Source organism: Octopus sinensis, linkage group LG14, assembly GCF_006345805.1.
Source record: "Octopus sinensis linkage group LG14, ASM634580v1, whole genome shotgun sequence".
NCBI classification, from domain to species: domain Eukaryota; kingdom Metazoa; phylum Mollusca; class Cephalopoda; order Octopoda; family Octopodidae; genus Octopus; species Octopus sinensis.
The window spans coordinates 38,559,033-38,575,745 of record NC_043010.1 but is presented as its reverse complement, the minus strand read 5'-3'; the positions used below and the strand labels follow the sequence as shown (position 1 = coordinate 38,575,745).

General features: G+C 37.8%; 1 protein-coding gene across 1 annotated transcript; it reads right to left on the bottom strand.

Annotated features, from left to right (window-relative positions):
• Positions 1-239: 239 nt before the first annotated feature.
• LOC115219055 (3'-5' exoribonuclease 1) lies at positions 240-14,777 on the bottom strand. The gene is made up of 6 exons (XM_029789108.2): positions 14,498-14,777; positions 11,245-11,381; positions 7,975-8,185; positions 5,112-5,195; positions 2,163-2,296; positions 240-957 (listed from the first exon to the last, which is right to left on the bottom strand). The coding sequence occupies exons 1-6, from the start codon at positions 14,636-14,638 to the stop codon at positions 552-554; spliced, it is 1,113 nt and encodes a 370-aa protein (XP_029644968.1). The 5' UTR covers positions 14,639-14,777; the 3' UTR covers positions 240-551.
• Positions 14,778-16,713: the final 1,936 nt, after the last annotated feature.

Here is a 16,713-nt window from a genome sequence, read left to right as displayed (position 1 = left end):
CGGTTCTTGAGATATCTTGCCCACAGTAACAAACAAACGTAACTGAATACAATACCTCTGCTTATGGTAAGGTGGAGGTTATAAAGGCAGAGTATGTCGACAAAAAAATGGTAAGAGGAGGAGGAGCAGGAAGGAGAGGACAGTGATGGTAACAACAATAACAATGAGAAGAAAAATTAGAAGAAATTAAAATAGAATTTTTTAAAAGATGAAACAAAAATGGGAAAGAAAACCAGCAATGAATATAAATAAAAAAAGAATTTAATGTATGCAATTCAAGTCTTTAAAGCTTCTTCCAATAATGGCTGGAAACAACTTGACCTTGATTGTTGAGACACCAAACTGAAAGACAATCATTTGAAATCACAGAATCTGAGAAGTGCGAATCACAGTCGATGGTAAAAGGACAATTCCCAATATGTCTTCATCGAGGTGGAAGAACCATAAACCTAAGGGTTAGTCAACACTTAGTTTGCTCATTTCTTTCGCTACATCAATGTCTACCGAGTGAGTCGGCGCTGAAGTCTTTCTGGCTGAAACTGTGACTGATTTTATTTTGCCATTGGTGTTGTCATCAGGGAATCGCTGTCTTCTGAATTGCTTTGCGCAGCAGATACCGATGTCGATCCTTCTGCTGCTGCTGTTGTTGACGATGATGATGATGATACATCCACAATTGGTGCATTGAGATATTCATTTATCTTCAAACAGCATCCGTCGGCCATCAGTCGCAATGCAATCCTGGCAATGTTGTACGCATCATCAAGTCCGCAGTGCAGCTGGCCTTCGAAAGACATCCCCATCATTTCCAGCATGCCTTTCAGACCACCTACTTTCTTGCAACTGTAGAAACTCTCATAGCGCCGTCGTATGTTGATCCAGCGACGGGCCCATCGTGGAAACTGCACCCCACTGTACTGGCACTGGTAGTAAAGAAAACGTCCCATGTCCCAGGGTCTGAAAAATATAATGGAAAAATGCATTAACATGAGCTGGAATTACCGTGACAAGTTTTCAGGTACATACGCATACAGATAGAATGAAAATGAAAGCAAGTGCACACACACACGATATCTTTCTTTTTTCTCATGCAAAAACACTGCTGTGTTTGATACTCACTCATGATAATGTATCTTATCTGATGGCATGTGTGTGGCTTAGTGGTTAGGGTATTTGGCTCACGATTGTAAGGTCATGAGTTCAATTCCCGGCGATACATTGTGTCCTTGAGCAAGACACTTTATTTCTTGTAGCTCCAGTTCACTCAGCTGGCAAAAATGAGTGGTACCTGTAATTCAAAACGGGCCAGCCTCGTCACACTCTGTGTCACACTGAATCTCCCTGAGAACTAGGTTAGGGGTACACGTGTCTGTGGAGAGCTCAGCCACTTGCACGTTAATTTCATGAGCAAGCTGTTCCGTTGATCATATCAGCTGGGACCTTCATTGTCGTAACCGATGGAGTGCTCCTAACCTAAGATATATATATATATATATTTATATATCGTAACAGGTCAACCCAAAGCCTTGTGAGTGAAATTTGGTTGATGGAAACTGTGTCGAAGCCTACTGAAGGAATTATTCTTGTTCTCAGTAGTTAATTTAATCCATCTTTTAGTCGAATGCTAACACCTGGTTATTGAGTACCTTTAAAAAAAAAGGTGTGTGTATGCATGTCCCACCCCCACCCCACCCTCTCTGCTAAAAGCATTTGAGCCAAGTTTCCTGGGTAAGGATAACTTCCTCCATTTCTCTCACCAGTTCCTTGAAAAGGGATCAAAGGTTCTTCCCTTCTTATGATTTAAACCATTTTAAAAAATGAATTAACACACTTGCTGCTGTACAATGACAATGAGGTCCATAAACCAACACCTTACCCACACAAACAAACAAATTATTTTTTGTGTTTTTAACCCTTTAGCATTCAAATTCCTCTGTCAAATGTATTGTTTATTTATTCAGATCGTTTTGAACTAATCATGCATTATTTCGTAGCTTTGAGATTTCAATGGATGTGATAGTTTATTTTTAGAATGGACATTGTAGGGTAAGTGAGAGAAGCTAAATCTGGACAGTTTGAACATAAAACAGATAGAATATTTTGGGTGGATGTGACAGGTTTAAATGCGAAAAGGTGAAATTATCAAAGAGGCATTTTCTTACCCATCAGTCACAATAGCAAATTTATTTCTTCGATGTGAACTGTTTGAGACAGAGGTCAGTAAACCTTTTGATAAAAGCCATTGTAGAGCTTGTGACATAACCAGAGGAAATGTTTGCGCATTGTTGACAGTTTCCTGAAACAATAATGGCCACACATAAAATTCAAATTCATTTAAAATTACAGTTATGTTTCATAGAAAATAAAATAAATACATTTAAAAATACTCTTCTATTTCATAAAACCCATTGCTCTTTTTACTCTTTTACTTGTTTCAGTAATTTGACTGTGGCCATGCTGGAACACCGCCTCTAGTTGAGCAAATCGACCCCCCAGGACTTATTCTTTATAAGCCTAGTACTTATTCTATCAGTCTCTTTTGCCGAACCGCTAAGTTACGGGGACATAAACACACCAGCATCGGTTGTCAAGCAATGTTGTGGGGGACAAACACAGACACATAAACACACACATATATACATACATATATATACATACATATATTACATATATATATATATACATATATATATAATATATACATATATATATATATATACATATATATATATATACATATATATATACATATATATATAATATATATTATACATATATATATATATATATATACATATACATATATATATACATATATATATATATATACATATACATATATATATATACATATACATATACATATACAACATATATATACATATACCATATATATATATATATGCATATACATATATACGACAGGCTTCTTTCAGTTTCCATCTATCAAATCCACTCACAAGGCTTTGGTCAGCCTGAGGCTATAGTAGAAGACACTTGCGCAAGGTGCCACACAGTATGACTGAACCCGGAACCATGTGATTGGTAAGCAAGCTACATACCACACAGCCACTCCTGTGCCTACTCATTAATTTTTTTTTTTTTAGCATGTATTTCACATGCAATTTTGTCACACGTTACACAAAATTTGCTTGTATTGTTTGTAGATATATAAGACAAACTATCATAGGAATTTCCTTCAGATTAATAAATGGAAGCTCGTTAATATATATTAAAATATACTCCTTCTTGTCTGGAGTGATGGGGAGGCTGTAGATTTCTTGATAAAATTACTACCACAGTAGAAATGTTAAAATTGGTCCCCCTGGTGGTGAAAAACTCTCATAGTGATGCCACATAAAAGCAACCATGTAAAAGTGTTCACACAGTGCCAATAAAAACACTCTTTACTCTTTTATTCTTTTACTTGTTTCAGTCATTTAACTGTGGCCGTGCTGGAGCACCACCTTTAGTCGAGCATATCAAACCCAAGACTGATTCTTTGTAAACCTGGCACTTATTCTATCGGTCTCTTTTACCGAACTGCTAAGTTACAGGGACGTAAACACATCAGCATCTGTTGTCAAGCGATGTCAGGGGGACAAACTCAGACACACAAATATATATACATATATATACATACATATATACAACGGGCTTCTTTTAGTTTCCGTCTACCAAATCCACCCACAAGGCTTTGGTCGGCTTGAAGCTATAGTAGAAGACACTTGCCCGAGGTACCACGCAGTGGGACTGAACCCGAAACCATGTGGTTGGTAAGCAAGCTACTTACCACACAACCACTCTTGCGCCTATATATATACATATAGATGATGGGCTTCTTTCAGTTTCCGTCTACCAAACCCACTCACAAGGCTTTGGTCGGCCTGAGGCTATAGTAGAAGACGCTTGCCCAAGATACCACGCAGTGGAACTGAACCCAAAACCATGTGGTTGGTAAGCAAACTACTTACCACACAGCTACTCCTGCGCCTTGTGCAGTGCCACAAAAATGTGCCAAGCACACACTGTAAATTGGTTGGTGTTAGGAAAGGCATCCAGCCATACAAACCACACCAAAGCAGACTGGAGTCTGGTGTAGCTCCCCAGCTTGCCTGCTCTTGGTCAAACTGTCCAACCCTTGCCAGCATGGACTACAGACGTTAAATGATGTTGATGATGAGCATGATTTTAACATTCACTTTTCCATGCTTGCATGGGTTAGATGAAATTCACTGATGCAGATTTTCCATGGCCCGAAGCCCTTCCTGTCATCAACCATCACTTGTTTCCAAGTATGGAAGATGACAGAAAGACAAGACGTGAACTCAAAATGTAAAAAGTTTGAACAAATACCATAAGGCATTTTTCACAATACTCTAACAATACTGTCAATCTAACACCCTAATAATGAGTTCTAATTTAGGCACAAGGCCAGCAATTTTGAAGGGAGACAATCTAAACATCGGGATTTGACTGGTATTTTATATTATTGACCCCAAAAAAGACGAAAGGCAAAGATGACTTCAGAGGGCTTCAAACTTACAATAGAAGCAGCATTAACATAAATACTGCAAGGTATTCTTATCCAATGCTCTGACAAATCTACCTGCCAGTTACCTTAATAATAATAATAATTATGATTTCAAACTTTCGAAGAAGTCCAGTAAGTTCAAGAGAGGGGGCAAGTTGATTACATCAACATTACCCAGTTTTTAACTGGTACTTATTTTATTGACTCCAAAGGGATGAAAGGCAAAGTCAACCTCGGCAGAATTTGAACTCAGAACATAAAGATGCATGATATACTGCAACATATTTTGCTCAGCATATTAACAATTCTGCTAGCTCACTGCTGTAATATATAATAATCCCATGCTAGCATGGAAAGCGGACGCTAAACGATGATGAATAATCCTTTCTACTGTAGGCAACAAGGGCTGAAATTTTGGGGGAGGGGGCAAGTGGATTATATTGACCCCAGTATTTCACTAGTACTTAATTTATCGAGCCTGAAAAGATGAAAGGCAAAGTCAACCTCAGAATGTGAAGTTGGAAGAAATGCCACAAAGCATCTGCCTTAATAATAATAATAATAATAATATTCTCACCTGGGTGATACCTGTTAATTCTATACAAAACTTTGTAAGCTGTGGATTGATTGTGGGTTTACAGTAAGCATGGAATTTATCCACCTGAAACAAGAAAGAAAAGACAACAAGCATCAGATATGCAGTTTGAGATCAATGTAGCATGAATATCATAAAAATTTTTTTAAAAACCACCCACAAACACAATGTAAGGCAAAGACTGACATAGGCCAAAATAAATAAGCTTGACAAAATATGGAAGTCTAACATGGACAGAAAACTAAAACTTAAAATTTTCAGAGCACATGGGTAGAAAGCATTCTGCTACACACAACTCAGAATCTTGGATTTTAACACAAAATATAGAAATAAAAAATAAATGGATAATATATTAATATACTGAGAAGAACTTTTAGTATTAGCTGGAGAGATCTTATAACCAACAGAGATATATATGTATATACCAAGGCCTGCCACAGCTGTCAGACACCATTCGGCAGAAAAGATTACACTTTGCTGGGTCAGAGCTGGACAGCGACCCATTTCTAAGCTTTTATTTTGCTCACCATCAGGAGGTAGGTGGTACACAGGAGCAGAAATGAAGGTCTTTCTAAAAGTGCTCAGATAGGCACAAGGATAAACTGATTCTGAAATAAAAATCTTGATGGGGGACAAGGGCTGTTGGAGACAGAGAATGATTTATGTTATAGTTTTATCTGCAGACGATTGATGACGATGATATATATGCATGTGTGTGTGCATATATATATTATATATATATATATATATATATTATATATATATACATAATATATACACACATATATATACATATATATTATATATATACATACACATATATATACATATATATATATACATATACATACATATGATTGATTGATTGATTCTAGTTTCAGCTTATGAGCTGTGGCCATGCTGGGGGCACCGCCATATATATATATATACATATACATACATATATATATACATACATATATATACATATATATATACATACATATATATACATATACATGCATACATATACATACATACCTATATATACATACATATATATACATACATTATATATATATATATATATATATTATATATATATATATATATATATATATATATACATACATACATATACAAGAAAAAAGCAACAAGAATGGATTAGTTGTTCAGTACAATTGTTTCATACGAAGAACAGATTTATTAAAAGCTGCAAAAATTGCAGCAAATACAAGTGTCCCGTATTCATCAGCCATATATATATATATGACAGGGTTCCCCGTTCCCTTATCTGGTGGTCGATGCGGAAACTGGAGATTGAAGAATGGCTAATAAGGGCTGTACAGGCTCTATACAGAGAGGCTGTCAGCAAGGTTAGGATTGGCAACGAATATAGTGAAGAATTCCGGGTAGAAGTAGGTGTGCACCAGGGCTCAGCCCTCAATCCCCTTTTATTCATCATAGTCCTTCAGGCAATAACAGAGGAATTCAAAACGGGATGCCCCTGGGAGCTCCTCTATGCCGATGACCTAGCTCTCATAGCAGAATCACTACCGGAACTAGAAGAGAAATTCAGGTGTGGAAGCAAGGGTTGGAATCAAAGGGCCTTAGAATAAATGTAGCAAAGACCAAAGTATTAGTAAGCAGCAAGAGGTACTCAGCACACACCCCCTCGGGTAGGTGGCCCTGCTCAACCTGTAGGAAAGGTACAGGTAGAAACTCCATAAGATGCACCCAATGTAAGTTATGGACACATAAGAGGTGCAGCAACATTAAAGGGAATTAACAGATAAGATAGCTTTCATGTGCGGCAGATGCACAGGGACAATAGACACAACAGACACTCAGGAAACAGATTCCATCACACTCCAGGGAGAGAAACTAGAAGTAGTTGATAGTTTCCGCTACCTGGGTGACCAAGTTAGTAGCGGAGGTGGATGCACAGAGAGTATCACCACTAGAATACGAATAGCCTGGGCAAAGTTCAGAAAGCTCCTACCCCTACTGGCAACAAAAGGTCTCTCCCTCAGAGCAAAAGGTAGATTGTATGATGCATGTGTGCGAACTGCCATGCTTCACGGTAATGAAACATGGGCTGTGACTGCAGAAGACATGCGTAGACTTGAAAGAAATGAAGCTAGCATGATCCGCTGGATGTGTAGTGTCAGTGTGCACGCAAGACAGAGTGTAAGCATCCTGAGAGAAATGCTGGATATAAGAAGCATCAGATGTGGTGTGCAAGAGCGACGCTTGCGATGGTATGGTCATGTGCTGCGGATGGATGAAGAGAGATGTGTGAAAAAGTGCCACTCCCAAACAGTTGAAGGTATCAGGGGGAGAGGTAGACCCAGGAAGACATGGGATGAGGTAGTCAAGCATGACCTCAGAGCATTGGGCCTCACTGAGGCAATGGCGAAGGACCGAGATCTCTGGAGATATGCTGTGACTACAAAGACCCGGGCTGCTTTCTGCAGCAATTCCACATACCCCCTACCCATTCTAAGTACCCGGATCCCCAAAGTACCCCGATCCCCAAAGTACCCCGGACCTCGTTGCCCCCGTGCCGCTGACACGTTAAAAGCTCGAACCGATCGTGACCGATGCCGGACCCTCCGGCCCCTGTGCAGGTGGCACGTAAAAAGCACCCAATCCACTCACGGAGTGGTTGGCGTTAGGAAGGGCATCCAGCCGTAGAAACTCTGCCAGATTCAGACTGGAGCCTGGAGCGGCCCCTGGCTTCCCAGACCCGGTCGAACCGTCCAACCCGTGCTAGCGCAGAAAGCGGACGTTAAACGATGATGATGATGATGATGTATCTATAGAAGGATGGATGGAAAGAGAGAGAGTCTAGACTATTACTTACTATCTTCTTCTGCTGCACATCAATAAGGATGATGGGGAACTCAATGATTTCATGTTTAAAGTTGACATTGTAAGGTGTACAGGTAGCCTCAAAGTCAATGACTATTAGAAATTCAAAACCAGTTTCTTTCACCAAACTGCTGTTGACTGCCCGTAACCGGTGCTTCTTGTAGTACATCTTCAAACGTTTCTGTAACACACCCTTATTGCCTCTGGAACAAGAAGAGAAAACACATGAAACCCCTCTGATTTGTTAGCCACACTACAGGAGTAGTAATGGAATGTGGTGTTATGATGGTGGGGTATTCAAGCCCACCCTACATCATTGTCACTTGCTGTTAGATGTATATGTTAATTCTTTTTCTATGTTACAGTAACACTGCATTCGGTATGAGTCAGAACCATTTTAAAATATGATATTTATCATCATCATCATTGTCATTATTTAACCCTTTCGTTACCAACCCGGCTGAAACCGGCTCTGGCTCTGAGTACAAATATCTTGTTTCCATAAGTTTTGAATTAAAATCTTCCACCAAACCTTAGTCACAATTTATGTTCCTAACAATAGCTGAATGATAACTAAGTTATTTTATTAAATTCTTTGTTATATCTTAAATAATTGAAGGAAATACAGAACATCTCAACAGAAATATGGTAACAAACCAGTTAAAATATATAATAGAGAAACAATTCTTAACCCTTTTGACACCAACCCAGCTGAAACCAGCTCTGGCTCTGAGTATAAATCTCATTTCCATAAGTTTGGAATTAAAATCTTCCATCAAACCTTAGTCACAATTTATGTTCCTAACACAAGCTTAATGATAACTAAGTTATTTTACTAAATTCTTGGTTATATTTAAAGTCATTGAAAGAATCACAGAGCATCTCAAAATAAATACAGTAACGAAAGGGTTAACATCTGTTGTCCATGCTGGCATAGATTGAGCAGTTTGACCAGAACTGGCAAGCTGCACAAGACTCCAGTCTGATCTGGTATGGCTTCTACGGGTGGATGCCCTTCCTAACACCAACCGCTTTACAGAATGTGCTGGGTGCTTTTACGTGACACTACACCAGGCGCTTTTAAGTGGCACCTCATGGGTGCTTTTACAAGACACCACACAGGCACTTTTACATAACACTACCAGAAGTACTTTTCATGTGGACCCAGAACAGGACTCTTGAAGGTCAATCTTTAATTTATAAATATTGAAACTAAACTATTTAACCACATCTTTAGAGTGTATATTTACAGTATTTATATCTATACTGTGGAGGTGCGTGGCTTAGTGATTAGGGTGTTGGACTTATGATCGTAAGATTGTGGTTTCGATTCCAGGACCAGGTGACACATTGTGTTCTTGAACAAAACACTCCATTTCACGTTGCTCCAGTCCACTCAGTTAGCATAAATGAGTATTCCTGTGATGGACTTGTGTCCTGTCCAGGAGAATATATACACCACAGAATCCAGGAAATTGGCCCTCTGAGTCTAAGACCCAAAGGGCTAGTTACTCAGAAGGAACTTTGTCCTATATATCAACACAATGTTTTAATTGTCTTTGGCTTCCGTGCCGGTAGCATGTAAAAATCATCAACCGATCGTGGCTGTTGCCAACCTTCCCTGGCACCTATGCCAGTGGCACATAAAAAGCACCCACAACACTCACAGAGTGGTTGGCATTAGGAAGGGCATCCAGCTGTAGAAACACTGCCAGATCAGACTGAAGCCTGGTGCAACCTCCTGGCTTCCCAGACCCCGGTCAAACCGTCCAACCCATGCTAGCATGGAAAACAGACATTAAATGATGGTGATGTAAACATGGGTTCAATCTAGGAGCGTCAATTTCAAAAAGAAAGGATAGTACAGCCCTTAACCACTAAGCCAGTGGTGAGTGTACATATACATGTTCCTCATTCCAAAAACGGTTTGTGACTATGCAGGTAAATAGGAAAACTAAGGTATGACAAAGATAGTAAACTGACACATGGTCATCATCATCATCATCACCAATCATCCTTTGTCCATGCTGGCATGGGTTGAACAGTGACATGGGTTGGATGACAGTGTGGGTTAAATATTGTAAGATAGATTCTAAAGGCCAGGGTTGTCAATCAGGAAAATTATAATTTTAATAACAGTTGCTGAACAACTAAATAAGAGAATATCTCTGGTAAGGATAATGGAATGTATATTATGGAATGAAATTTATGCCCAATTGATTTAATAAAGGGTTCGATTCAAAAGACTTACAACGTTATCCCATAAGACCAGCACCTGAAGAAGACCTAAGTCTACTATGACCCAAACATGACTAAAACAACCAAACTTGGAACATCATCATTATCCACATTGTTGTATTAATGTCCACTTTTCCATGCTTGCATGGGTCAGACAATTTGCTGAGGTAGATTTTTTTTTCTATAGGTGGACAACTTTCCCGGTACCAACCATCACTTGTTTCCAAGCAAGGTAATATGTCCCCACGGCCAACTCTCAAAATAAATTAATTCTGATTGCGACACAAGGCCAGCAATTTTGAAGGAAAGGAGTTAGACAATAACATCAACCATGGTATTTGACTGGTACTTTATTCTATCAACTCAAAAAAAAAATGAAAAGCAAAGTTGACCTCAGAAGGATTTGAACTCAACATGTAAAAAGCATAAAGAAATACCACTCTAACAACTGTGTCAACCCAAAATCCTTACAATTTCTTACTGTGACAGAAAACCAGAATAAAAGACTGAACAAAATACTGCAATTTTCTCTGTGGCACTACCAATTTTCCCAGAGAATACACCATCTCTATCCCAGATAAATCTAATTAATACGTTCAAATTTAAGCACAAGGCCAGCAATTTCAGGTAAGGTGGTAAGTCAATTATATCAACCCTGTTGTTCAACTGCGTTGCTGTGAAATCCTGACACCCCTGTGGGATAGCAAGTGAACAGTCCTAAACCTTATAAAGGCACATGCGTACTAACTGTGTGACGTACAGTGTGGGGTGTGCAGTCGCTATTGTGAAGGCAGTCGTAGAAGTCATTGAGAAGAGATATAAGTTTGTTATGTGTTTGTTACTGATTTAGTTTTTGTGGTATTATAACATGGTTATAGTGTAGTCTATATCCAAAACCTAAGGATATAATAAGCTGGTAGCTGTTTTACCTGATGTGCTAACGATTCTGCCAGTTCACCACCTTAGAAGGGCAAAAATCAATACTAAATACCCATTCCTTTGTATTCTGCAACTTTCAACTTACCTTGAATCCAATTGTAAGTCATGGACCTTCTTCAGAAGCTCAGATTTGGTCATTTTGTTTATAGCCCCATTGATCCGAGACAGCCTTTTGAATACATGTTCAGGAAATGTCGAATCAGCTTGTTTTGATCGGCTTTTCTGAAATATTGGGGAAAAAAAATAATAATATTAACAATAATAATAAAAGCACTCAGAGAGCACAGACCTTCACCAAAGCAATACCAATGTCCCCTCAACGACTAGCCAGAGATGATTTTTAAAGTGAGAATATCTGAAATAAACTTAACTGCTCTCACAAATGAGAATACTAAAAAAGTGAACCTGACCGCTCTCAAAAATTAAGTAAAAAAACAGGAAAAATAATCCAGTCATGGAATGTGAAGGTGGGTGTGCGGGCCATGTTTCTAATGTTGTGTGTGTGTTGTCTGCAGTGGGAACAGGGACCGTTTTCTCTATGAAGGCCTTTTTCAGTCTATCCACTGATATAGTGTCTTTACGACCATTAAGGTCTATAGTGAAAAATTTTTCCATACATGAAAGAAAACGGAAAGGACCTGCATACAGTGCTGTTAACGGAGGTTTAACAACATCGTTGAACACAAAAACGTGAGTCAAAAAAAGTAAAGCTTCCTTCAAGGCAGAGCTAGAAATATAATTGTTAAGTAGGTGGGAATGATTGATGTTGATGTTGATCGATTTTGATTTTGATTTTCACTTGCCTCAACAGGTCTTCACAAGTAGAGTTTTGTGTCCCAAGAAGGAAAGGTATGCATAAGTGGACTGAGGCCATGGGTTATGGTCTCACGTAAAATCGTTTTTCTTGAAATAGAAAAAAGTCAATCTTTTTTCTTATTTTGCTGGTGTCTCAAATTTAGGTTAAATCAGTGTTTCTCAAAGGGGAGGCTTATGGGACAGTCAGACAAGTTGTTCTGAGAAAATTTGGTTTAAATGTTAGAATTCAGCACCGTCCATTGGACGGGGGGGCGTTTTGCTCGTGTATATATATATATATATATATATAAGACTGAACTTCCTCCGTTGCTGGGATTTAAGCAAAAATTCGAACTGTACGTATTTCAAACTCTGATTTTTTAAAGAAAAGTTCGAAAAAGAGTGGAAATTTTAGGACTTAAGTGGAGGAATTTACTCTTTTACTAGTTTCAGTCATTTGACTGTGGCCATGCTGGAGCACTGCCTTTAGTCGAGCAAACAACCCCAGGACTTATTCTTTGGAAGCTTAGTACTTATTCTATCGGTCTCTTTTGCCGAACCGCTAAGTTACGGGGACGTAAACACACCAGCATCAGTTATCAGGCGATGTTGGGGGGGGAAAAACACAGACTCACAAACATACACACACACACATATATATATATACATATATAGGGCGGGCTCTTTCACTTTCCGTCTACCAAAATCCACTCACAAGGCTTTGGTCGGCCCGAGGCTATAGTTGAAGACACTTGCCCTAGGTGTTTTGCATAATCATATGAAATTCATAATTATGAAATTCCTAAAACTTTACTGAAAATTCCCCCCAAAAAAATATTATTAGGGGTTATATGGAGTGCTTAAACCAAAATTCTGCCAACAATTTCCATTTAGTGTTTTTCCTCATTTTATTTAATATGACGGTTATGCATGCTTCGGTTATCAATTGTCGAAGTTTAGCCCAGCAAATATATGATCAAGGTGTTCTAAGCTTGACCATTCTGTCTTTTTGAATACCAGGGTCAAGAACAAGCATAACGCAACCTTTTTCAAGAAACGGGTCGCACAAGATTTGACTCATCATTAGGCGGGCCACACTACTAAAAAAAAATTAAAATTCAAAGTTATTTTTCGTTGGCATACCATTGAGAAAGTCTTGCGTGCTCAAGTCTGCTTATGGCTGGTTCAGAATATCCATTTATTGATTTCTTAATTAAAAATAGTGAAATACGAGGAAGATTTAACTGGTATTTCTAAAAAGGCGACTGACTGACAGTGTATTAGTTTAACCCATAATGGTTTCTCTTCTTTCTTATTTATACTTTCAATTTTAAAAATTTATGTACAAAATAGGCGTAGGAGTGGCTATGTGGTAAGTAGCTTGTTTACCAACCACATGGTTCCGGGTTCAGTCCCACTGCGTGGCACCTTGGGCAAGTGTCTTCTACTATAGCCTCGGGCCGACCAAAGCCTTGTGAGTGGATTTGGTAGATGGAAACTGAAAGAAGCCCGTCGTATATATGTGTATATATATATATATATATATGCGTGTGTGTGTTTGTGTGTCTGTGTTTGTCCCCCCACTATCGCTTGACAACCGATGATGGTGTATTTACATCCCTGTAACTTAGCGGTTCGGCAAAAGAGACCGATAGAATAAGTACTGAGCTTACAAAAGAATAAGTCCCGGGGTCGAGTTGCTCGATTAAAGGCGGTGCTCCAGCATAGCCGCAGTCAAATGACTGAAAAGAGTAAAAGAGTAAACGACATACCGATACAAATGTGTCCCCGCCCCCGACTTTGATTCTACATAACTTTCATGAAAATTGATATTTTTTTAATTAAATTTTCTACAAATACGCCTCAGGTTGTGTAAATTCCAATTATAAAGTTGATGAAAGGGGCACATTTGTATAGGTATGACGTATAAACCAACCATACAAGCATGGGGCGTTAATCTGGTTACATTTCTTAAAATGTTGGCATGTGTATATACTACATTTTTAAGGCTTGATGTCATAAAGCTTGAAAAATTACTAAAACATCTGTTTTTAATAAATGTTTTGTGAAATACGTGAGAAGGCAGAAAATCGTGAACGGTAATTCTTAAGTTTGATATACAAAACCTGAGATGTGGAGTTCTCAAAAAAAATTAATAATAATATAATTTAGAATTTTTTATACAATTTTCCAATAATTAGATAATCCTTTAAGCAACTTAATTCTACTTTGAAAGATTGAAAAAAACAACAACAGAAAACTTTTTACACCTTTTCCCCCCCACTCTTTTAAGTCACCTTATAATTTCTTTTCGATGTTTAGTAATTGTTAATTAATAATTTTAACAAAATATATTTCAGTACAAAAATGCATTCTTATTTATTAACAGCTCTAAACCTGATTCAAGTCCAAAGAATTTAGCCGCCTTTTTCATTTATTTATTTATTTATTACGTTGTGTTAAGCTCTTAGATTTTCTTTTAAGCCGAACTTTTTAAGTTTTACTGAAAGAGGTATAAATATATATATTTTTTTTTTACTAACTTGATGATTTTCATTGGATTCTGTGTTTTGGGATTGATCTTGTTCGCTTTCTTTGTCTGATGCCGTCGATTCTTCTTTGTCAGCTGGAGCAACAGAATTAGTTTCTGTGGAGGGCTTCGACGAGGCTGAAGCCGATGCCATGATAATAAGGCCGAACAAGCAACCAAAATATAAACTGAATACGCTTATATATATACAAATGCAAGTTAAGATATAAATCTGTATAAATACATATGTGTATACACACAATTATATACACATCTGTGTAGACCTGTAATTACATTCTATGTGTATACATATGTAATTGTGCGTATATAGATATATATATTCATATATAAATATATATATATATGGATATATACAGTTATTTGTAGATGCGTAATTATAAATATACAACTGTATATAAAGGTGTAATTATATCTATATATAATATAATATATATAGTATTGTGTATATAATATATTTATACGTTTGCTTTCTCAGTTTCTTTTAATTACATTTTGGATTTTAATTTCACGACCAAAATTAGCCCGCTTACAGCATTCGAAAGTCAAACTGTTTATATAATTATGTCATCCTCTGATAAATATATAGATATTTAAATATATATAAATATATATTTAGTTATTTGCATTTTAAAATTATAATGATCTCATTTTTTTTCTTTTTTCTTTCTTTTTTTTTTTGTGCTGTTATTCTATAGTGCTCCATCTACGGCCCTTCACATTATATTTATTAGGCAAGCGTGGTTGTAACCGCTTACAGCATTACAAAATTTCTACAGTATAACTGTCGAAGTACTACTGTTACAAATCAATACGCTGGGAAAAGAACACTAGTTAAGTTCGTATTAGGTTTTTTGTTTTTTTTTCTAAAAAAAAAACTGTTGGGTGCGATTATGCTTGTTTGAAAAAGCCATCTAGAAATAAATTACACGCCGACAGAAAGGAAAAATCTTAGTCATTTTTATAATAATTTAGGTGAATGAGGGGGGGGGGGTTAAATAGCAAGATATGTCCAGAGTTGTCTCCCCTGCACCAAAAAAAAAAAATAGGTCTTCGCTACATATTTTCTAGTTAGCGCTATATATATATATATATATATATATATATATATAGCGCTAACTAGAAAATATGTAGTGAAGGCCAGCCATCGATTACATCAACATTGAGGGAACAGATGTAACAACGGCCATAGATGAAATGAGATCATGCTCCGCCACTAGTCCTGCTGGCTTCCCAACTATTCTCCTAAAGTCATGTGAGCAGACTTTAGCGAAAGCACTTCAGATACTTTTCCAAAGTTTCCTTGCAAGTGGTATACTTCTTAAAAATCTGAAAGAAAGTATTTTATGCCCTATCCACAAAGGTGGAAGCAGAGCAGAGGCCAAAAACTGCAGGTCAATATCTCTGACTTCACATATCAGTAAAGTCATGGAGTGAATCGTAAGAAAGAAGTTGATAATGTTTTAGAAGAAAATGACCTACTGAACAATACACAGCATGGCTTCCGACCAGGAACAAGGTGTCTCGCACAACTCCTACAGCAATATGACTGGGTTTTGAAACAGCTGCTTGACCATTCAGATGTCAGTGTGATATACCTTGACTTTGCAAAGCCATTTGATAAGGTAGATCATGGCATGATAAGTCATAAGCTACGAGACCTCGGCATCGCTGATAAACTGGGAAAGTGGCTGCATGACTTCCTTGAAAACAGAAGTCAGGTAGTTGCAGCCAATGGCACCCTTCTTGAGGAAACTGAAATTGTAAGTGGTGTCTTCCAGGGAACTGTTCTGGGGTCATTACTGTTCATAATAGCCCTCTTAGATATGCCCACAGCCACTGTCACTAGCTATGCCGATGACACAAAATTATCACAGGCAGTAAAAAACCAAGTAGATGTTACAAGCTTACAGCGGGACCTGAACTCAGTATACAAGTGGGTCGAAATAAACAACATGCAGTTTAATGCTGGAAATTTTCAAGCACTGCAATATAAACTCAGTACAAATACAGTACAATGTACATTTATAAGACCCGAAGGCACTACAATCCCAGAGTCACAGGCAGTGAAAGACTTGGGGATCAGTATGTGCAATGACGCATCATTTCATATGCACATAAGCAAGATGGCAGCAAAATGCAGACAACTGGCAGGATGGATACTGAGGTCTTTCAAGACAAGAAACCAAGAAAGTATGTTGACCCTGTAGA